This window comes from Cupressus sempervirens, chromosome 4, assembly GCF_028749045.1.
Source record: "Cupressus sempervirens isolate cs-2001-9-10 chromosome 4, ASM2874904v1, whole genome shotgun sequence".
In the NCBI taxonomy this organism is placed as follows: domain Eukaryota; kingdom Viridiplantae; phylum Streptophyta; class Pinopsida; order Cupressales; family Cupressaceae; genus Cupressus; species Cupressus sempervirens.
This window is the reverse complement of record NC_143121.1, coordinates 7762767-7787152: the sequence shown is the minus strand read 5'-3', so window position 1 is coordinate 7787152 and position 24386 is coordinate 7762767. Positions and strand designations below refer to the sequence as shown.

The 24386-nt window shown below is 34.4% G+C and overlaps 2 protein-coding genes across 2 annotated transcripts; both read left to right on the top strand.

Annotated features, from left to right (window-relative positions):
- The first annotated feature begins 466 nt into the window (after nt 1-466).
- LOC149559664 (uncharacterized) lies at nt 467-1111 on the top strand. The gene is made up of 2 exons (XM_089824241.1): nt 467-780; nt 929-1111. Exons 1-2 carry the CDS (start codon nt 544-546, stop codon nt 1094-1096), a joined length of 405 nt encoding a protein of 134 aa, XP_089680367.1. The 5' UTR covers nt 467-543; the 3' UTR covers nt 1097-1111.
- Nucleotides 1112-1339: 228 nt separating this feature from the next.
- On the top strand, nt 1340-4962 carry LOC149559663 (uncharacterized). Its single transcript, XM_089824240.1, has 5 exons — nt 1340-1493; nt 2743-2904; nt 3002-4008; nt 4093-4374; nt 4475-4962. The coding sequence occupies exons 3-5, from the start codon at nt 3283-3285 to the stop codon at nt 4853-4855; spliced, it is 1389 nt and encodes a 462-aa protein (XP_089680366.1). The 5' UTR covers nt 1340-1493; nt 2743-2904; nt 3002-3282; the 3' UTR covers nt 4856-4962.
- The last annotated feature ends 19424 nt before the right edge of the window (nt 4963-24386 follow it).

The following is a 24386-nucleotide window of genomic DNA, read 5'->3' as shown; positions in this document are numbered from 1 at the left end:
ACTTTGAATCTATGCATTTCTTAGAGCGATCATCTTCTAACTAAGAGGCCAGCCTGGAAAGCTTAAGTAAACAGTACATTCCTGTCTTTTGACCAGAGCCATACTTCAGAGAACATATCTTAATCAAATCTTGCTTTGAATAAATTTTAAATTCTTTCAGAACGCCCTTTAAGCTAAATAAATTATGAGTATTCATTCCTGTTTCCACTTTGTTAAAGAGCGGGCCAGTCAATGGGAACAGCATTTCTATTCTTTTCATGTTGTGGAGTTAAAGCCCAGCATTATTCGATGTATGGGACTCGCAACAAGTTTCCTATGCTTCTTTTTAAACGTGGCAAACTTGGGTGCTCATGGTCTGAATAACTTTGTTTCAAATCCATCTTTTCAACCATGGTCCACATCGACAGTTGCCTGAAAAAAAAAAATTGCCTTCGATGAACACAAATTACAACGATAAAAGGCGAAACGAGTCCAGTGTTTGATCATCTCGTTTTTTTCAGAATTATCTTTCCTCTTTGTATTTGTTTCCTCAGGGTTTTCATAATGGGCAAGTTTTGTTTACCTTCATGCTGCTTCTCCTGCAGTTGCTTTTCATCCTCTTCTCAACAGCCAGCCAATGTTGGGCCTTCTACATCTCCATCATCTTCACAACGATCCCAAAATGCTGGACAGTCTAGTCCCACCACTATGACCGATTTGAATAGTTTTCTACATAGATTCAATGATGTGAGCCAGCTTCACGATCTGATTAAATTCATTGAAGATCTATTGAAGAACGCTGTGAGTTATAATCTGCCCATATGTTTTGGTACAAGTTATAATTTTAAATTTATCTTTCGCTCTCCAAAAATTGCTATACATTGCTTTCCTAATTGATTCTCATTTTAATTGGATCTATTCAACTTATATTTATTGCTGTCCAATTTAGTCAGGAGAGAAGTGTGAAGGAGGGTCCAGTTCAGAAGTAGGTTCATATATACAGGATGGCCAAACGTTCCTCGAGTTTGTGGATAAACACGTTGGTAAACTTCCTCAAAAGGTAAAGCTTCCTTATCAATCTCTAATATCCAGTTTTGATAAAATTGGGTGGATGTAAATCTGCAAATTGGGGATATAAACTACATTAATTAGGTGTTGATTGTCATCGGTTGCTTACGTGTTATGGCTTTCTGCACACAGAAAGATTCCATTGGTGACTTGAGTGCGGAGGCACAGAATGTACTTATAAATTTGCTCAGAGACGCTGGAAAAATTCACTGGGTAGGAGCAGCACTTTCTGTGGTGGGTTTTGTACTGACTAGAATCAATGAGATGTTTAACAATAAAAGAGAGTGCCTTGAAATTTTGAAAGCTATGGTAAATCTTGGGAAGCAAATTATTGAGTTAAACGAAGAAATGCCAGAGCAGAAGCAGAAGTTAAACGAGGCAGTGGAGTGCATTGTTGTAGGATGCTGCTTGTGCGCCTCCCAACTAGCAGCCTAAAAAATATTCAGGTGAGTACAATTATTTTGGTACAATTTGAGAGACTGCAAGTAAATTACAAATAAAAAAATGTTGATTCTATTGAAGGAGAAATAGTAAGAAGCAGCCCTAAAAGTTGAATAGCGACTCTTACTTTTCACAACAGCGATTTTTATCTTTATTTACTAATTAGAAACAAATTATACATATTAAGTAAAGTCAAATTATTCATAAATTTAAAACATTAAAAAAATTAAATGCATAAAATAAGAATATAATATATATTTTTTCAACCTTTTCAAATTATTAACGTTTCAATATAATATTGAAGAAAGTTTTAAAAAGTTTAAAATAAATAAAGGAATATGAAAAAGTAGAATAGTAAAACATAAAGAATAAGAAAATATTTTATAATTTCTATATTAAACAAATAATTAAGCAGAGAGGCTTTCTACAGCAATCTTCAATGTAAACATTTTTGATTTTGAAAAAAAATTTGACGTTCAGAAAAACAAAATAGAAATTTGCACCTGGTGAAATAAATCATTGTCTAAATTTGATTTGCTAAAATTTTTGAGTGTTATAAAACTTAGATGTATTAATATCAAGGCATAATATATATAAAAACAAATAGAACTTAGATGTATTAATATCAAGACATAATATATATATAAACAAATAGAATAGTTTATTAATGGAATTTTTGTGTTGATTTGAATACAATATTTACTAAATTTTTATTAATTCTTTTGAAATTAGATACCTCTCAACTTATTTTGCAAAAAAAATTAAATTAAATATTAAGTTTATTTTAAAAATAAATAAAATCTTTATTTTATTTTCTTAAGATTGACAATAAAGTTATATTCTATTTTAAAAATAATTTTATATTAATATATATTTAATGAACTAATTTATATTTAAAATTTATACTTGAATATAGCAATTATTTATAAATTATAAAAAACTAAAATATCTTATGAATAATCATTAAAAATATTATAAATAAATAAAATCGTATATTCTAATACATTTTTAAATTACAGAACATAATTTAAAACATAAATAAATAGTACGAAATAATTAGGTGTTAAAAAATGCAAAAATAAAAATTGACAAATCTAAACATAAGACTTTAATAGTCAATATATTTTAATAATAACATTTTAAAGTCTATCGATTTTAGTTGAATGTTTGAAAAAGTTATTCTATTGGAACAATATAAATGCAAAGAAGACCAAAACCTATTTAATTTTAAATAAATGTATAAATTGTGTGAAGGTTTCTTACTGCATCGGTCAATGCGGAGAGTTTAAAAGCTTTCCAACTCAAAATAGACCGCCTGTACAACGATCTCCAACTGTGGGGTATAATTGACATACAGCAAAGACTGCCAAAGACTGCTCCCCCAATCACAGGAAATCTATACGTACAAACGAGCAGGTAGAATATTTCTAATTTCACCAATATTTCTCTTTCATGTTTTCCTTCAAATTTTGCCAGAAAATTTTGAATTCAAATTTCATACAAAACTTTGCAGTTGGGATCGACAGTGCACGAGAAGAAGTGATCCGGGTCTTGGATTTAAGTGCACAAAATCCATCTTCAAAAGCTGTGGTTGTCCACGGTTTTGGGGGCATCGGGAAGACAACTCTTGCCGATGATGTTTATAAAAATATCGACCTCCGAAGTTACAAGCACTGCAGAATCAGCATTGTTCAACATTGTTCAAAGAATGATCTCAAAGCCCTCCAAGAGCAGATTCTGAACGGATTGTTCAACTTTAATGTGAAATTGAGAGACTGTGACGAAGGTCGCGGAATGATCTGGTCATATTTCAAAAATAACCCAAATAAGTCTCTGTTTCTGTACATCGACAATGCTCTCCAAAGAGAAGATCTCAAGGAACTTCTTCCTGCAGATCTGGGCAGCTGTCTTCCACCCAATGCCAGAATTCTCCTCACTACAAGAAATCTCCGGGAGACTGACATTCTTGTGGCATGGAAAATTCCACGAGAAGCGTATGCGGTGAGCCCTCTTCCATCCGCAGAGGCCAGAGAGCTTCTGTTGAAGAGTGTTCCACAGTACAACGACGAAGGTAACATAGGGGCGCTGCTCAAACTTTGTGGTGGTGTTCCTCTTCTGCTTGAAATAACTGCGGCACAGCTGGCAATGAGTATCAGAACTGCAAATAACATAGAAATATTAGAGATGATTAGAGAAGGGGAGAAGGTAGAGGATGAGGATATCACCGACCGTATGGTTGACTTTGTATACCGTAGATTTTCGCCACTTGTCAAAGAGGCCTTTCTAGACATCGCATCCTTCTTTTATAATAGAGCAGATAAATTTTTCATCGGCAAAAATGTGGCATACAGTGTTGGAGAGGAGGAATTCAGAGCTCTGGAAGAGGCGTCATTCGTCAAGACAAATGAACACGGCCGTGTGATTGTTCACGACATAGTCCGAGCGAGAGGGAAAAAGATGTCAGAAGGAAACAGAATCACAGACGGTGACACTTTATACGAATGTTTGAAGGACGAACAGGTATATATGTCCTACTTACAATGTCTCTTGTCAATATATTTGGTATCCACAATCAAAATAATATATTTGTTTATTTGCGTGCAGAAACTCAAAAATCTAGAAGGCATATTTTTAGAAGAATCATCTGGTCATCCTCCAGTAGAAATTAATGAATATCATTGGAACTGTATGAGTAATTCACTAAGAGTACTACACTATGAGGAAGCAACGGCAATAACATTCAGGGGCAAATGTCATAAGCCATTTAAACAACTCAGACACCTCGAGCTTCCGAGTGACATTCCTGATTTACCAATGGAGTTCGGGAAATTAGAGCATCTTCGATACTACGAGGGCCCATCGACGCAAGGCATGAGATTGTACGAGGTATGATCTGGAAACATTTATCGTTTCAATTAAAAGCTTCGATTAGATTTTAGAATGACACTTGACATCCTTTTCATTCTTGTTGTGCCAAAATATGAAGCTTCCTCCAACTCTGCGTCTGATGAACATTACAAATATAATTTCTTCAGAGAATGGAAGTGCAAGTTGTAAAATCCCTTCCAAGGACATTCCACTTTCCTCGCTTGTAGAATTGGGGTTTTCGAGTATTTCAGCTATGGAAAGGTTACCAGATGGACTGGAAAAGCTAACAAATTTACAGGAACTACGCATAAGAGGATGCCCTAAGTTGAGGGAACTTCCTTTTAAAATTGGGGAACTCAAGAATCTGGAAAAAATAGAGTTGCGCAACTGTCCTGGCTTAGAAGAATGGCCCTCAAGTTTTGGAAATCTCTCGAAGTTAAAAATTTTAAAGTTGAGCGGCTGTTCTTCAAAATTAGAAGGAGTATTCATCAAAAATTAGAAGGATCGTTACGCAGCAATATTAAAGAAAATTGTAATATATAATTTTATTGGAAAAAAATTCAATAACTCATGTCTTTGAATTGTGATTTTGAGATTGTTTCCACACATCTTTTCGTTTTCACTTTGCAATAGTACAAATAAGGTTTAAACTTTTCAAAAGCTTTATTTAAAAAAAAATTAAATTAATCTATTCTATCTGATTCAATTTATTTCAGAAATTTATTACTTTTATTTTATCTAAAATATATTTTTAATTATTTTAATTAATATTTGAATATAACTATTTCTAATTATAAAAGAAAAAGTACATAATTTTTTAAAATAATATAAATTTAAAGTATTTTAAATTTGTTTATTATGATAGTAAAGATTAGGGAATTAATGTTATGCTTTGTAATTAAATGTAAAGCAAAGGTGTACATAATGTTTGACTTGAGGATAGATAATTAATATATATAATCAATAAACTTATAGTAGTTCATGTCATAATTTTGTGTTACGAAAGATTTGACTAAACTTTTTCTATAAAATAAAAAATAATTTTTTTTTAATAGTGAATTACAAAGAGATAATCTTATATATTTTTCTTAAACTTTTCTAAAATAGTAAAAATAAAATAAAAAAATTATGTGATCCAAATTCACACTCTCTTAATAAAAATATTTCTCCAAATGAAAACTTTCATATATGTTTGATATTTCTTAGAATATGTATCTTAGATACATAGATAGAACACTCAAGATAGTGACCTTTAATAAATAGATGATAATGTTTGAATTTAATATCTCATAATATAATGATAGGGAAAAGCATTTTTTTTAATATTTATGTTGTTGGTGAGCATGCCACAAGGTCCTTAACTTATTAAAATTAGAAATTTTTGATGTAAGGATTTCAAGGTGTGCATCAAAGACTGATGTGAGTGACATACATTGGATGGATTGCAATGGAACTATCATGATAATATACATTGATGTTGAGATATCTTTCACACCAGTGTAATGATCAATTTAAATCTTACAAATAAGTTATTGTATTAATCACTTGGGATTAGTCTTTTCTATTTGAACCAATTAGAGGAGAGTATTTTTATTTTATTTTTATTTTTTCTCATGTTTATTTGTGACATTTTTAATTTTTATAATGATTAAAATTATTTGACTCGAACTTGATTATCTTGTACAATTTAGGTCTTATAGAAAGCACTAGCAATATTTGAGGATGATTTTTATTTAAGAATAATATGATACAAATAAAATTTATTAATATTATTTTAAAATTAAATACGTGATTAAGGAAACATGCTTAAAAGATTGTCTCATGAGTAAAAATGTAATATTACAACTAATATATTATTTTCTAAACTTAGAATGATACTTTTCCTAAACTTTCAGAAATGAAAATGAAAATTGTTATATAAACATTCTATCTAATAATATTAAAGAATTAATCAAATATTAATTAAATGACTTGTTGGGAAATAGATTTGTTACTTGAAAAGATCATGAAATTTAACCCAGTAGAGTGTATGTGGAAAACTATTTTAAACAGTTGGATAGACCCTTGGTTGTTTTGATAATGGGTGTTTCACACATTGCATAATATTGATATATTGTATTATTTTATTTTATTATATAATTTTACACCTAGATGGATGTGAAACATATAAAGATTCCCATGGGATATACTTGATGAGTTGTATTATAACATTGTGATAATATTTCATGTAATTATTTAATAATGCACATGGTTTATGTAATACCACTTGATGGTTTTGTGAGACTTGCTACTATATAAGAAGCCACAAGGGTAGTTGTTGTAGTGCAAAGGAAGAGTAAAAAATGAAAAAAGGCAAGAGTCAAGTGGGACAAGGCTTGATAGGTTAGCCAAGGGAGCATTTGTGATGGTTGGAAGCATGGCATGAGATGTGGGGATTTATGCTTGTTCACATGGGTTTCTTGGTAGTGGCTATGGCTTTGAAGGCTTCGATGGGTTTATTGCAATGGTGTTTTTCTTGAATAATACATGGTGATGGATGCTTTTGGAGGCTAAGTTTTTCCCTCAATGAGAGTTTCCCAGGTTATATCTTCTGTCACATTTTTGTAGGTATGTTGTCTATTCTCTTGCATGTGGATTTTTTAATTACATATTTATTCAAGATCTATTATGGGTTATGTGGAATCAATTATATTCTTTGTTGCAAGTTTCCTTACATTGATATGTGGCCTTCCTCTACATTTAGAAGGGTGACTCCCTTGTAATATTTTTTTATTTTTTATTTTTCAATGATGATGTATTTGAACTTGAAGGATAGAGAGAAATTTGTTGACTACAAATGTACCAAAAGACTTCGAAGCTTTCTTAGATTAATGTAAACTACTAATAAGGAAAATAAAAATCTATGCTTAAAGATGATCATTAGCATGACATTGATTCAAGATTCATGAGCATTTGCATATGTAATACCATAAAAATACTCACTACAAAGAGAATCAACACTTTCATGCTCCAACAATTCAAAATTTAGAAAAAGAACTCAAAATTCACTTTTTGATATTTTCTTGCACCAAGAACATAAGAGAAACTATTTATTACAAAGACAAAATTTGTACACACTTTCAAAACATTGTCTTATCACAAAAATTCTAATATAAGTGTTCAACATTTCCAAAGCCCAAAACAATCCTTTTATAAATCAAAATGATTTACTATATAGACCTAAGGTTAAGAATGACTTCTTTGTGGATAGTACCTAACTCTCAATTATGTGATTTTGGCAAGGTTAATTAACCTTGCAATAGTTAACCTATCCAAGGAAAACACCTAAAAAAATGACACGAGCTAAAATTCACCAAAAGAGCATGAAATATACATCTAATTAGTAAAGCATCTAGCTGATTGAATTCTTCTATCAATACATGGTGGATTTATTTTTGGAGGCCCTATAAGCATCAAGGTTTACCACCATCGAATCATAATTAGGAATGAACACATTTTCTATTCTGATTTTGGTTGTGAAGCACTTATTTTTTATCGCTCCCAACTCTTATTTATATGTCAAAATGTTCTAATCTTCTAGAGTGACAAAGACTAGACTGACCTTCTTCATAGTCTCAGTATCTAGCACTTGATTCTGTATCTCAAAATGAATCTTAAGACTAAGGAATCAAGAAAAAAGGTGATAATAAATACATTGAAAATCGTTCATTGTTACTCCACCTATAATAATTGTGATCACTTCATATTGTTGTTTGTTTACACATAGCTATTACTTTTTCAAAAATCAACATTTCCTTTATTGATATTAAATACTTTTGAGTTGATAATTTTATTCCATATATGCACCTAATTATCATTTAGATGAAAAATAACCTTTTTAATAATTAGAGTGTCCACATCTACCTTTGACATCTCTTGCAATTCATTAGCTACTCATTTCCAGATGATGTTTTGTTCTTTTCTGAATTCAAGCTCTTTCGACATCTCTTACAGTTGTACAATGATATTCCCACATGTTTCCTCCAATATATTTATGAACTTTGAAGCATTTCCTATTATCCTACTTACCCATTCTTCTACCATCACGATGTGAGACTTTTGCTTCTTTACCTTGTCTATCAGAGTGTGATCAAGAATATCTTCACAATCCGTAAGAGATGGTGAAGTAATTATTGGTTGTCCATTGGAAGAATTATTAATTCAATTAGTATATAACAAGATTTGTACATGCTCTTTGATTTTTCCCTTTGACTTGTTTTCTTTCTTTTATCTCTGTACTATTTATGCTATAGACAACTCAAAGTTCTAAAAATCTCCTTCTATACTTGTTGGGTAAAGGTCAACTTTTCTCAAACTAAAATTTGACTTAGAGGCTTCTTCTACATTCTTCTCTTCTATACACCTTGTTATTTCTACACATCAATTACATGAAGTTTTATTAATGTCCAAACTAGATATCACCTTGGTTCTCTTCACTTTAGGAGGTTTTTTGAGAATGTAAAAAATCATATCAAATGAAAGTGAAACAATTGGGAGTACCTTCTTTTTCCTTTGTAGACTTTCTTGTAGTTGTGAGGGTGTAGAGGTTTGAAATGATGTCTATTTATTATCTATTTGATTCTCAATTTTTATCATTAAATATCCTATGTTAGATAACTAATTATCCATCTATTTGATGTCTATAAATGATATCTCAAGAAGAGAAAAGTTCTGAGGAGAAACTACTATTGCAGGTGAAGATGAAACTAGAATGGATTGTTCGACAACTCAAGGAGATTATCAGACATTCTCATTGTGTGTATTTTCTTCCTGATTCACCTTACTAACTTTACTTTTTTGTTTGACCTCTTTTTCCTAACCACAAACTCAGATTCACATGCTTTAGGTAAACCACTTGACTACTTTCAATCTTCATCGTCACCATTACCACTTGCTTCCAATTGTTGTATTTTCTTATTTGAAGTCACTTTAGGTTCTATATGAGCAGATTCTCCTTGATTTTTATTTGTCCTAGTAGGATTACTCTCTCTACCTTGAAGTGTAGTGGCTATATTTTCTATCCTCATTTTATGCACCCACACTTCATTTCTCTTGATGATGTATACAATTCTTTGCTTTACTTTTTTCAATTGTGGAATAGACCAATAAATTGGTGAAAGTTAGAACAACTCAATCTTCTTGTAACATAAAGGATCAACTAATGACAATTCATCATATTCTATGCATGTCACGTCAATATCCATTTTAAAAATTATTTCTTTCCTTGCATTAAACCCCATCCATTCTCTCTTCCTGACTTTGAAATCACTTTCACAATTCTTCCCAAAAGTCTTCTAGAGCTAGAAAGTGACCAAGGCTTGGAATTAGCTTTAGTTCATCAACTTCATAAGCTTTACTATCATAAGGGAAACATATGGTATAAGGATCTAAATTTATTTTGGCAATGGTTCTCTCTATGTTCTTCTCATTTATAGATGTCTCACACCAGATAATTCCCAATGCCATTAGGAAAGGGTATCTCATCTACCCTCATGTTCCTGCAAAGATTATTTATTTGATCTTTTTTCCTACACATCTCAATGGGCACTAGTTTATCATAAACAAATGTAGGTAGCATAAGGGAGTATCCATCATAAGCTACCAACTGAATATAAGTAAACTTTAGGAATTGTATGAAGTAACTTCCAATTTATGACTTACTACAACTACTTCTAGTGCAATTCTAAGTCCTATGTTCCCTTGTTGTTCCCTTTCCATCAACATCATAAATGCATCATTCACTCTTCTAGAATGGTGCAGACCATGTTCATACTATAACTGAGGGAGGTGATTATGAATGATAATCACATCATTATATATATACTCTATTTGGTAATCCCAAGCCAAGTTTTTGTGCTTGCTATAGCATAGAAGAGCTAAGAATTCATATAGAAGTAATCATTAACATGGAGTTATATGAGTTGTTTATGTAGAGTATCACTAATAAGATATGGCCAATAAATGTGATGTTTCCCTTCATAGATCATGTTGATAAATAGAAACATCCATCCTTCAAATTCACATGAATCCTTGAGTCACATTATTCTACTCAGAAGGATTACCATATCTTCCACATCCTCCTCTAATGATGATATATCAATGGAATTTTCTAACTAACATTTACCTTTCCTTGGTAGTGAGAACCATGACCTAGCATTGATGTTCAAACACAAAGTTTTATCTATAACATACTACTCTGTTGTCATCCTTATCTATATGTTGGAATATTATTCTATGATAGGGAAACTAAAAGCTATGGCCATAGAAATGAGATCCAAATTGATGATCACCTTATTATTTGATGCAATGACTTCTCTAGTATTTGGGTGTTATGATTTTATAAATTCCAACACTAGATCAAGACATTGTGCTGAAATGGGATGAACTTTGGCTTTGGCTATTCTACTTTTCAAAATCTTTGTAGCTAAGGGGTTCTTGTCACCACTTTTAAGGGATGACCAAAAATCTTGCAGGATGAGCCTCCTTGGGATGATATCACTAATATCAAGAAGAGTGCTCTTTAAAATAGGAGCATAATTAGGCCTCTGATATTTTCACTTTGTGATAGATGAAATATAATTTTTGAATTTTTCTTTCTTGGTATATGACTTGAAATGATAAATTTGATTAGATGGAAAATTATCAACCGACCATTATGCTTCCATGAAAATTGTTCTTGAATAGAGCCTACTATATATATAAGTCAATGTCATTTATGGCTATGTTAATGTTCAAAACAATATTTGAACTCTTAGAACACCAAGTTTATTGTAGACATGGATCATCAATTTTCAATCCCTTCAAAGCTCCTTATAAATGAGTCTTTCATCACAAGTGACTTGCAGGCGCATATTCAAAGGAATAAATGATTCCATATTATTCATTTTATTTGCATGACACCCTCAAATGGCTTTCCTTGCATATTCACATCCTTGATTGAATTATGAGGTCAAATAGAGATGACACTTTTGTCAAATGTCTTATATATGCTTAGAAGACATTCTTACAAACAGTTCACATGCTTTTCTAGGAGATCTCATTCAAACATTTTGTGTGTGTGTGTGTGTATGGCCACATTATGAACAATGTAAAATAAACCTTTGAATTGAATCAAAATTGTACTTTGTTCTTGTCTAGTTAGATTTTCATTTTAGTAATCATGTGGAGGTAGTTACCTTCTATAGCTGAGTTTTAAACTTCTTCATGCATATGGATTGAAGATTATATCTCTAGCTTATATTCCCAACATTATGTCTTTGGGTCACATCAAGCCAGGATGATGTGACAAGTTACTTAGATTTTCTTCACCTTAGAGTTGGAAATATGATGCGGGTAGACCTTCCCTACAAATTTCAAATGCTTCGTCAAATGCCTTCAAAACATTAATTACATTCTTTCATGACTGATACACATTTTTCCATCTTACACTTGCCTTTGAGAAGATCCAACTCTCAATTATTATCCTTTATAAAATTGGTCAAAGAGGTTAATAAGAAAACCCAAAACATGTATATTAGACTCTGGTCTTAACATTTTTAAATTTTTGAGGTTAAGGTTAATGGTACAAAATCCATATTTGAGAAGTTTATCTCAACTCATTTTCTTGGGTGCGAGGTTAAGATTTTAGATCAAAACACATATTTTGTACTTTGAACCTTAACGTCTAAAAGGTTAAGGTTAATTATGTTGGAAAATGAAGATGGGGTAACTGAGAGGGGAGGGGTGAATCAGTTACCACAAAAACATTTTCAACAGTCCCAAAGATGCCTTAAAACTTAGTTGCTGCTGCTACTCGGTAAACACATAAATTACTGCTTAAAACTTGATAGATGTTTAGTTAATTTATTAAGCATTTACTGAAATAAGCGACCATGCAAAGGAAAGTAATCATGAACACAGTAGACACCAGATTTAAGTGGAAACCCAATATGGGAGAAACCACCAGCAACTAGTCACCAATTTTCACTCTTCTGAAGTGAGCCCTGTTAGGAGCCAACCCTGTTAAAGGTTACAAAACACACTGTTAGGTGTGACCCTGTTAGAGGATTTAATCACCCTATTAGGAGTGGCCTTGTAAGAGGTCTTTAGAACAATTCAACTGAATTGCCACCCTATTAAAGGATTTATGGAATGGCTATTAAACCAACTTTGTTAGGAGATTTAGGAATCACTGTTACAATGGTTAGAAAGCAACAATGAATGATCTGAAAATACATGCAACTTATCTTGCTGAATACAGATCTCAGTATAGCTCCACAAGGTCCTTACTGATTAAGTATATCTTTGCAGCTCCAAGATTTCCCTCTGCTCAACTTTGCTTAGGCACACGCAAGTCTTTTCCTTGCACTTCCTTGCACTATCCGTATCTACTCTCTATTCCACACTTTTCCGCATCTTGAGCACCTCTTTATATACTATACATAATACCAAGTCGGCCCAACCAACTTGACAAAACATTTTCCAAAGTTGGCTTGAACTAATAATCAAAACAAAATTCTTCACTGGCCGACGCTGCTAGAAAAATAAAAATTGCTTCCTGTGTTAACCGGCAGAACTCGGTAAAAACTACAATTACGGAGGAATTCGGTAAACCTGCCACTTCCTTTGGAAACCAACTAGACTCGGTAAAAGCTGTCTTCGACTACCTAGTGAGCTCGGTGAAAACTAAGCTTTCCTTAGCTTACCGTGTGAACTCGGTTAACACTAACTGTCCGCTACAAAATCCTTTGATACCCGAGTGATCTCGGTAAGAACTAAACTTTCCTTAGCTTACCGTGCAAACTCGGTTAACACTAACTCACCGTGTGACATACAGGAATGCTCGGTATACACTGCAAAAGGCTTTACTGACCGACTGAGCTTGGTATACTCTGTAAACTGTTTTCCTGACCGACAGAACTCGGTAGAGTCTGTCTGATAACTGATATGGCATTTGTGTAACATCAAGGACAATACACAATTACTTAATTGTATCCAACAATCTCCCTCTTTGGCATTGATGGCAACACAACATGTCATAGCAGAAATGAAATTTGAAAGCAAGTCTACAGCAACACAACACAATTAACAATTCTCCCTCTAAGATAGAGAACTCTCCCTCTTACAGTAATCTCCCTCTGTGAAGGAATTACATAATCAAATTTCGGAAAGATATGACAGTAAAACTCTCCCTCTTTGACAACACATGCCAAAGACAATCCAATTTCAATGAATTTCATTGTACCTTTAGTACTGATTCATATGCAATATTTCCTTGATTTGCTGCATCAACTGATGATTGTTCAATTTTGTAAGAGCTGATGCATCACTAAAACTTATTTTTAGTGAACTTCAGATAGGGGAATGACCCCTAATTTACCTCTGAGATACAAAAATGCATCCTTAGGTAAAGGCTTTGTGAATATGTCAGCAATCTGTTCCTTTGTATGGACATATTCCAATCTGATTTCCTTGTCCTGCACCAATTCTTTGACAAAGTGATACTTGATTGCAATGTGCTTAGTCTTAGAATGCATTACTGGATTCTTAGATATGTTGATTGCACTTGTATTATCACAAAACATGACAACTGGTTCCTTGATTTCCATCTTCATGCCTTGTAGCAATTGCTTGAACCAAACAATATTAGAACAATTTACTGCTGCAGCAACATACTCTGCCTCTGCTGTTGATTGAGTTGTACAATTTTGCTTTTTGCTTGTCCAAGAAACCAACCTCTTTCCAAGAAAGAATGCAACTCCACTTGTGCTTTTTCTATCGTCAAGGTTTCCTGCCCAATCAGCATCAGTAAACACTTTTAAGTCTAGGTTTCCTCCAAATTTATACCATAATCCATAATCTTCAGTTCCTTTCAGATATCTCATTATCCTCTTGATTGCCATCATGTGATTTTCTCTTGGTTTGGCTGAAAATCTTGCCACAATTCCAACTGCAAGAGCAATATCTGGCCTAGTATGAACTACATATTGCAACTTTCCAATCATAGATCTGTACAATGTCTGATCTATTTCCTTTGAATCATCTTCTTTGGTAAGTTTTAGTCTAGTACACATGGGAGTTCCAACTGGTTTACAGTCTTCCATACCAAACTTTTTCAATATCTCTTTGATGTATTTTTCTTGAGTGATGTAGATGTCATTCTTGTTCTGCTGAATTTGAAGTCCAACAAAGAATTTGATTTCACTGAACATTGACATTTCAAATTCCTTGCTCATTTGTTCTGAAAATTCTTTGCAAAGATCATCATTCCCTATGAAAACAATATCATCTACAAATATTTTTGCCAGGACAATCTTATTTTCTGGTCCTTCATATGCAAACTACTATTGTCATTATTTCTTTGAAATCCAATTTGAATAAGATAGCTATTCAATCTTTCATACCATGCTCTAGGGGCTTGTTTCAGACCATACAGTGCCTTGTGCAATTTGCAAACCATGTTCCTTTTATCTGGATCTATAAAACCTTCAGGTTGTTCAATGTAGACTTCTTCATCCAGTATACCATTTAGAAATGCTGACTTGACATCCATCTGATAAACTTTAAAACCTTTGTAAGCAGCATATGCTAATAAGGTTCTAACACCTTCCAATCTAGCAACGGGAGCAAAAGTTTCTCCATAATCTATGCCTTCCTCTTGAGAATATCCTTTGCACACTAATCTAGCTTTGTTTCTTGATACTTTACCATTTTCATCCAACTTATTTCTGAAAACCCACTTTGTACCGATTACATTTTTGTCTTTAAGCCTGGGTACAAGAGTCCATGTCTTGTTTTTCTCTATCTACTCTATTTCTTCATTCATTGCTTCAATCCAATTATCATTTTCTAATGCATCTTTGACAGTTCTAGGTTCAAAATTAGCAAGTAAACAAGTACCTTTCAACTTACTTCTTGTCATGGTTCCTTCAGATTTATTTCCAATGATCTGATCTGCTGAATGATGTCTCCTGACATATTTGGCTAGAACAGGTTCTTTTCCTTTTGGATGAATCTTGTCATTATCTTCTTGCATTTTACCTTCATGCTCGATTTGGTCTGGCTCGGTATCAAGTGGCTCGGTATGCACATACTCGATTACCTCTGGCTCGGTAATCTCTAACTTGGTATTCTCTGACTCGATAGATGTTGGCTCGGTAGATGTTTTTTGCAACTCGGTTAGTGATGACTCGGTAGAAGAAGGTTTCTGATTCTTAGATGCAGTTGATATTATATTTGGTTCACTGAGGATGAATCTTTTGTAATCTTCTGGTTCTCTTCTTCTTTCTTCTTCAGTCTTTTCTGCAAACTCATCAACTTTCACATGTATACTTTCTATGACTTTGTGAGTAGATAAGTTCAAGCATCTATATGCTTTACTCTTGCATGAGTATCCAAGAAATATACCTTCATCACCTTTTACATCAAATTTACCTTTTCTAGATTCTTTCAAGATATAACATTTGCTTCCAAATACTTTCCGATAACTTATATTGGGTTTATAGCCATACCATAATTCATAGGGAGTTTTGAATGAGTCTTTTTTCAATTGTACTCGATTTAAGGTATGAACTGCTGTACTGATAGCTTCCTTCCAGTATTTGATAGCAACATTTTTTTCTATCATCAAGGTTCTTGCACAATCCATGATGGATCTATTCCTTCTTTCAGCTATGCCATTTTGTTCAGGAGTACCTGGTGCTGAAACCTGTCTTTTGATTCCTCTTTCAATACAAAAGTTATTGAATTCATGTGAAATAAATTCACCACCTCTGTCTGACCTTAGGCATTTCAATCTTTTCCCTATTTCTTTTTCTACTCTTGCTAAATACCATTTGAACTTTTTAAATGCTTCTGATTTGTTCCTTAGGTACATGACGGTCATCATTCTTGAATAATCATCAACAAAAAGAATAAAATATTTTTCACCAGTATAGCTTTCAGTTTCAATAGGTCTACATAAGTCAGTATGCACAATTTCTAATAAATCTTTAGACTAATAATTTTTGCTTTTGAAACTAGACTTACCCATCTTTCCAATTTGATAATTCTTGCATAAACCGACCTCTGGTTTCTTTAAATCAGGAATGCCTCTCACTTTCTTGAATTTGCTTATCTTTACCAAATTGTCAAAATTCATATGACATAACCTTTTATGCCATAACCAACTCTCTTCTACTTGAGCAATAAAACATGAATGTTCACCAAGTTCAAGATAGAACAAGTTACCTTTAGTTTGAGTACCAGATCCAATCAGCTTTCCTTTACCGTTCAGCAGTCTTGCTTTGCCTTGGATGAATTCTACTTTGAGTCCATTGTTGAGTAACTGTGCCACACTCAACAAATTGTGCTTTAGGCCTTCTACCCAATAAGTATTATCACATACAAGTTCCTAGGTTAGAGTGATTCTTCCTTTTCTTTTGATGCAACAAGGTTCATTGTTTCCAAATCTTACACTGCCACCATCATATTCTTCAAATTGATCAAACTTTGTTTTATCTCCAGTCATATGATGTGAGCACCCACTATCAATGATCCATGTATCATTCTTACTTATGTGAGAGATGAGTGTCATTTCTTCATTGTCAGATTCATCTTTTACATCAATGTAAACAATCTCATCCTCTTCTTCATCATTAGAATCATTAGAATCTTTAGCCATAAAACATGATTTCTTACTTTTATCCTTAAATGATTTGAGATCCTTTTTACTGTTCCATTTATTATCTTTCTTTTCATCTTTATCTTTCTTGTTTGGACACCTTGCAGCAATATGACCGACTTCTTCACATGAAAAGCAGATTAGGGGTACTTTACCTTTGTATTTACCTCTTCTTCTTGAATATTTTCTTGCAAGTAGAGCTTCAATTACTTCAAGGTCGCTGTCAGAACTCTGATCTGATTGATCTTCACTCTCTGACTGAGATTCCTTCTTCTTCTTGCCTTTGTCCTTGAGTAAAAGCTTGGCTTCAAATGCAGACTCAATGTTCTTTGCAGCTGGAACATAATTATCAAAATTATCTAGTTCAAATGCTGTCAATCTTCCAACTATGGCCTCTAGGTTTATCTTGTGATTGGCCTCACACCTTCTTTCTTGAATGGCTGATACCCCGATGGCATAAACTGGAAGTAGAGTTCTAAGAACTTTACTTATGACTGTCTCTTCACTGATACTTCCTCTAGAAGCTTTGATAGCACTGACACATGCTTTAATTCTTTCAACATATTTGGCAATGTTTTCATCTTCTTTCATTTTCATCTGATCGAACTGTCCTATCAGACTTTCAGCTTTGGCTCTTCTGACATTGTCATCTCCACCATAGATCTTTTTCAGTCTTTCCCACATTTCATAGGCAGTAGTGCAGTCCTTGACATCATCAAACTCTTCATAACTCAAGGCAGATGCAATATCAATCATCATAATGTTATGAGTCTTCTTTATAGCAATGTCATTGACTGATAATGTACCTGATGGTTCTATATATTTTTCATCAAGATATTTTAGACCAGTGTCACCAATGGAAGCTAGATGAAGTCTCATTAATCCCTGCCATGCTGAGAAGTTGTTTCGGTTAAGCCTTGGGATTTCCCTCTTGTAAGACATCTTGATCTTTGGCTTAGATCTTTGAAATCTCCTCCTGCAAGCACCAAAGCTCTGATACCAATTGTTGGAAAATGAAGATGGGGTAACTGAGAGGGGAGGGGTGAATCAGTTACCACAAAAACATTTTCAACAGTCCCAAAGATGCATTAAAACTTAGTTGCTACTGCTACTCGGTAAACACATAAATTACTGCTTAAAACTTGATAGATGTTTAGTTAATTTATTAAGCATTTACTAAAATAAGCGACCATGCAAAGGAAAGTAATCATGAACACAGTAGACACCAGATTTACGTGGAAACTCAATATGGGAAAAACCACCAGCAACTAGTCACCAATTTTCACTCTTCTGAAGTGAGCCCTGTTAGGAGCCAACCCTGTTAAAGGTTACAAAACACACTGTTAGGTGTGACCCTGTTAGAGGATTTAATCACCCTGTTAGGAGTGGCCTTGTAAGAGGTCTTTAGAACAATTCAACTGAATTGCCACCCTGTTAAAGGATTTATGGAATGGCTGTTAAACCAACTCTGTTAGGAGATTTAGGAATCACTGTTACAATGGTTAGAAAGCAACAATGAATGATCTGAAAATACATGCAACTTATCTTGCTGAATACAGATCTCAGTTTAAATCCACAAGGTCCTTACTGATTAAGTATATCTTTGCAGCTCCAAGATTTCCCTCTGCTCAACTCTGCTTAGGCACATGCAAGTCTTTTCCTTGCACTTCCTTGCACTATCCGTATCTACTCTCTATTCCACACTTTTCCGCATCTTGAGCACCTCTTTATATACTATACATAATACCAAGTCGGCCCAACCAACTTGACAAAAAATTTTCCAAAGTCGGCTTGAACTAATAATCAAAACAAAATTCTTCACTGGCCGACACTACTAGAAAAAAAAAACTGCTTCCTGTGTTAACCGACAGAACTCGGTAAAAACTACAATTATCGAGGAATTTGGTAAACCTGCCACTTCCTTTGGAAACCGACTAGACTCGGTAAAAGCTGTCTTCGACTACCTAGTGAGCTCGGTGAAAACTAAGCTTTCCTTAGCTTACCATGCGAACTCAGTTAACACTAACTGTCCGCTACAAAATCCTTTGATACCCGAGTGATCTCGGTAAGAACTAAACTTTCCTTAGCTTACCGTGCAAACTCGGTTAACACTAACTCACCGTGTGACATACAGGAATGTTCGGTATACACTGCAAAAGGCTTTACTGACCGACTGAGCTCAGTATACTCTGTAAATTGTTTTCCTGACTGATAGAACTTGGTAGACTCTATCTGATAACTGATATGGCATTTGTGTAACATCAAGGACAATACAGAATTACTTAATTGTATCCAACAAATTATGTGGATGAGAAACACTTATTTTAATACCTTTCATTAACTTGCAATATCTTGAGACACACCAAAACATGAAATTTCAAAGTCTTGGGTGAAGTTGGGGATGAGCCATTACCATTAGGATTGTGAAATAATTCATAAGGTTATTGATCATATGATCTTTAAAACTTCAAAATCAACTTATTTCGATGAAAGACAATATTAACAAAATAACAAAAATAAAAACATGGCAATAACTAGCTTTGTTTGTGAAATGTCCTTTTTCTGATTTTTATATGATATTTCCAACCTCTAATCAGATCTTTAAGATCAAACAACTAATATCACAAAGATCCACCAAATTTCTCAGGAAACTCCAAATCGGGTATGCTGAAAATAGTGCCAAAGGCTTCACAACTTCACAGATTATTAATAAATCTGAAAATGTATATTTTAAAAGAAATTTCAGCAGCATAAAAGCCTGCAAAATGACATTTCCAGATCTGTATAGCTTTTACACAACATTTCACAAATGTAGGACAAAAACTATGCTTATCGGGCTCCCGAAATTAACACAAAAATGTCCGGAAACACCACAAAAACACTAATAATCTATCTTAGAAGTTTAATCACATCCCAATAAATATATTCAGCTCTATTCTAACACCTTAAAATCTGAAATACAGCAGCAACCCAAATTGATATGAAATACTCAACTGAAAACACCAAACTCATACAAAAAACACACCCGATAACCCACAAATCTGCACTATTGAGCACAAAGGCAAACTCTGTATGAGCATGCACATGGAATGGCTTCAAACTCCCATCCTTAGCCTTCCTAGAAACCTGCAAATTCCCATTCTTGGGTCTCCCTGGAAACCTACAAACTCCCGTTCTTGGGTCTCCTCCTCCACAGGTTTGGCAGCCTCTGAAGAATAACAAAGAATGAGCAAAATCAAGTTCTGAAATGAGCCCAAAATGCCTCCAAAACCCCTTAAAAGAGGGCATAACCGTAACTCACATCCAAGAGAGGTTAATGAAACATATTTTAATAATAATTTTCATTTATTAGTCCAACGGTTTCCAAAGATTAACCCCCTTTTTCCAAAAACTTCACTTTCTTGGGCCTGCCTGCCTTAGCAAAGATTTTTTTTTTTTAATTATTTGAAAAGGGGACATGACAAGTCCTCCCCTCCCAAACATTGCTTGTCCTCAAGCAATGGCTGAACAATAAATCAATCAATCCACCTGGATCCCAAATGTAGTCATGAACTATACTACTACCAATTAACACAGGCTCCTGCAATATCCTTTGCAATATGACCAAGAGGAATCCATAATCAAACTAAAAATTATAGCTCAACCAAACTCCAAAATCACCACTACCATAGTCAAAAACCCATGAGACACAAACTCTTAGAACATCAGAACACACGTAAAGTGGACAAATCAAACTACCAACATAGTAAATACCATCAACACATCCCACTGACCTATACGGAATGTACAATCCAACTCTGCAACAATGGTGAACGCTCTCGAATGAAACTATACCCAGTATGGAGAACCCACACACTGTGCAACTCCTGCAGTCAACACAACTCTGCAAATCATCAGCCACTATCTCATAACCATAACTCCCATGCACTGCTGATGGTGAAAAGACATTATAAGATAAAGAGTAAGAAATGGAATCCAAACCAAATTTGTCTGCCATCAACTCCTCAGCACAAGGATCAAATGCTAACTGATGTACATACCCTGCAATATAATGTTGATAAAAAAACCAACCTCAGTCAACAGTTCACCATGAAGAAGTGATACAACCCACTGTGACTGATCACCGGCTAAGTCAGGAGATGTCATAGCCAAAGGAGTAGAATCAATAACAACACCTGCCAAAGAATCACTCCAAAACTCCTGCTCTAAGTCATGTATTATCAACTTGAAAACTACAGGACCTATCGCCATGTCATGCCCATCAAAACTCTCATCCCGAGGCATCAAACTATCCCATAACTGATGATAAGCACTAAGAACCAAAGTACATCTCTGTATCATCATCTCATCAACATGGTCATCAAAGGTAGATTGATGAGCATACCTCATAGTGTAATGCCGATAGAATGCACCAATCTCAGTCAGTGGCTCAGATTGCAATCCAGATGTAACTAACTACAATCGATCATTAACCAAGTTGGAAATGACTACTACCTCTGAAGACATTGCCAAGGGAGTAGTATTACTAGCAAGAACCATACCAACTATTAGCTCACCAATATCACACATGGTCTTTGATACAACATCTCTAGTCTTTGTGCCATTAGTACTAGAGGTCACCACCATGTCAAGCACACCATAAAAATCTGCTACAACACCCAACTCAATTGAACCTGACTCTAGTGGGAATGAACCTGATATGCCAATTTTAGTATCAAGGATGGATGCATCCCCATCTCCACTGTCTCTAACAATCTCAGCCATGGACATCCTCGGATCACCAAACACCACAGCTTGTGACTATATAGAATCAGGTAAAGACTGTAGTCGCTCTAACTCCATGGTCACCTTAGCCAAATGAAACTGTGCCTCCTTGAAAGCCAACTGTGTACTCTCAAGAATCTCAGAAGTCACCTCAAGCTGCTCAGTAAGCTCACTCACCTCATCTTCTTTGGCCAACAATGCATCATATGTTGTACTGCCCCACTCCATAAGATAATCTCTGTCAGCTACCAACTGCATATAATTCTATCTCAAAATCTGAATAGCCTCCCATAAAGAGTGGAACTCTGTCAAGGAAAGATAACTGCCTCCCTGCTCATCACTAGTAGGAGAACCCCATCCATAAATTGCTAACAACTGACAAGCATCATCAAAATGCTGGCAAGTGATAGCAATGTCTTGATCACTAACTCTCAACTAATTAGACACATGATGAAACTGGCTTGACTGTCTCCTACAAACCTCCTCTGATGCACTGTCTAAAGGAGTATCCTCAAAGTTACTAGTCTCTAGAGTATTACCATCCATATCATGTGAATCAAATGTAAAGCTCATATCAACATATGGAGTATCAAAAACATTAGCATTGCTCTCCAACTCCTCTATACCCAAGGAAACTAAGTCTTCAAAACTGCCCACTGCATCCTCCTGGATGTCATCAATGCCAATATGATCCTGGGACTCATCTATACACACTGCCAAATATGAAATATCATCAACACATTCTAGCAAGTATGGTCGACTGGATATATGAACAAAGCCCAACATTGGTGTATAAAAACCAATACCAACATCAGACAAGATACTGGCACAAGAAAAGACAACACCGTGTAATCTATTAATCAAATCCATGATAACACCCAAATAAACACTGCTACCAAAAAGTGTTAAAGATCTCTAGTCAACTGAATCCCAAACGTCAATATAACAATCTTGAGTCCATATTCGTAAACTAGAATCAACTGGTAACTCAAGCAAACTCCTCACTTGAGTAATATGACCAATACCAACTAACTCCACATACCTGTCATGATGAGATAATGAAGTCACAATAATATCTTTGTTCACCTTCAGATGGCTGGACAAATCATTTTAAGTACTACCAGCCTCAACCTCATGTGATGAAGCATCTAATTGTGCCTGGTACTCTTTCTTAGCAAAGTCATGAATGCTCAATTTCTTCTCATCTCTACCACATATCTCATCATCTTGCACAACAACATCCTCATAATCATCATCTGAACCCACTACACTATAGTCACTACCTGTTGTAACCATACCATCCTGAATACCTATGGCATCACCCTTTGACGACCTGTAAACAATTGTCTCAAGTTGAGTATCAAGTTGATCGTTACTATCAATCTGTGTAATATCCTTTCCCATCACCTCCTGTGGCAGAGTAGAATCTGAGACCTCTACCTGGCTATCAGCTAGTTTCTCAAACTCCTCATGCAAGTTCTTGGGAATTGTGTCATCTGTCTTGTGAGAAAATCTACCAAATAGAAATCCAGTCAACTTATCCACCTTAGCTGGTTCGGACAACATGTCATTCATTATGTGGTGGTGCTCAACTAACTGTTCAGACATGTCATGGCTTATTTTCATAAGTTTATCTCGAATGTCTAAATAACCATCCTTTCTACTGTTCTGATTCTGGATATCAATTGTCCAAGATCGTGTCCTCTGAGACTCTGTACTATACATGTCCATTTTGGATAAAGTAGAGTGTAACCCCAATAGGATATAACTTCTTCAAACACCAAGAACTAACATGCAAATGATTAGAAGTAGCATGCAACCATAGATTTTGACATGCAACTAATTACAAGAAACATGCAACCACCAAATTATGACATGCAAGATCTAGGTAGTTGTCAAAATTGACATGCAAGATCTATGTAGTTGTCAAAACTGACATGCAAGATTTGGGTAGTTGTCAAAACTGACATGCAAACTTCTACAACCACCAAATTCACTGAGAACTAACATGCAAATGATTAGAAGCAGCATGGAACCATAGATTTTGACATGCAACTGATTAGAAGCAACATGTAACCACCAAATTATGACATGCAAGATCTGGGTAGTTGTCAAAACTGACATGCAAGATCTGGGTAGTTGTCAAAACTGACATGCAAGATCTGGGTAATTGTCAAAATTGACATGCAAACTTATACAACCACCAAATTCACCAAGAACTAACATGCAAATGATTAGAAGTAGCATGCAACCATAAATTTTGACATGCAGCTGATTAGAAGAAACATGCAACCATAAATTATGACATGCAAGATTTGGGTAGTTCTCAAAACTAACATGCAAACTTCTACAAACCCTCAGGCTGGCAAGTTCATGGCTCTGATACCACTGAAATTTCCTTTTTCTGATTTTTATATGATATTTCCAACCTCTAATCAGATCTTTAAGATCAAACAACTAATATCACAAAGATCCACCAAATTTCTCAGGAAACCCCAAATCGGGTATGCTGAAAATAGTGCCAAAGGCTTCACAACTTCACAGATTATTAATAAATCTGAAAATGGACATTTTAAAAGAAATTTCA

Excerpts from the sequence above, each read along its gene's own strand:
- LOC149559663 (XM_089824240.1), top strand. The coding sequence starts at position 3,283 with ATGATCTGGTCATATTTCAAAAATAACCCAAATAAGTCTCTGTTTCTG. Across the intron at positions 4,009-4,092 it reads AATGTTTGAAGGACGAACAG|AAACTCAAAAATCTAGAAGG; the intron begins GTATATATGTCC and ends ATTTGCGTGCAG. Across the intron at positions 4,375-4,474 it reads AAGGCATGAGATTGTACGAG|CTTCCTCCAACTCTGCGTCT; the intron begins GTATGATCTGGA and ends CAAAATATGAAG.
- LOC149559664 (XM_089824241.1), top strand. The coding sequence starts at position 544 with ATGGGCAAGTTTTGTTTACCTTCATGCTGCTTCTCCTGCAGTTGCTTT. Across the intron at positions 781-928 it reads AAGATCTATTGAAGAACGCT|TCAGGAGAGAAGTGTGAAGG; the intron begins GTGAGTTATAAT and ends TGTCCAATTTAG.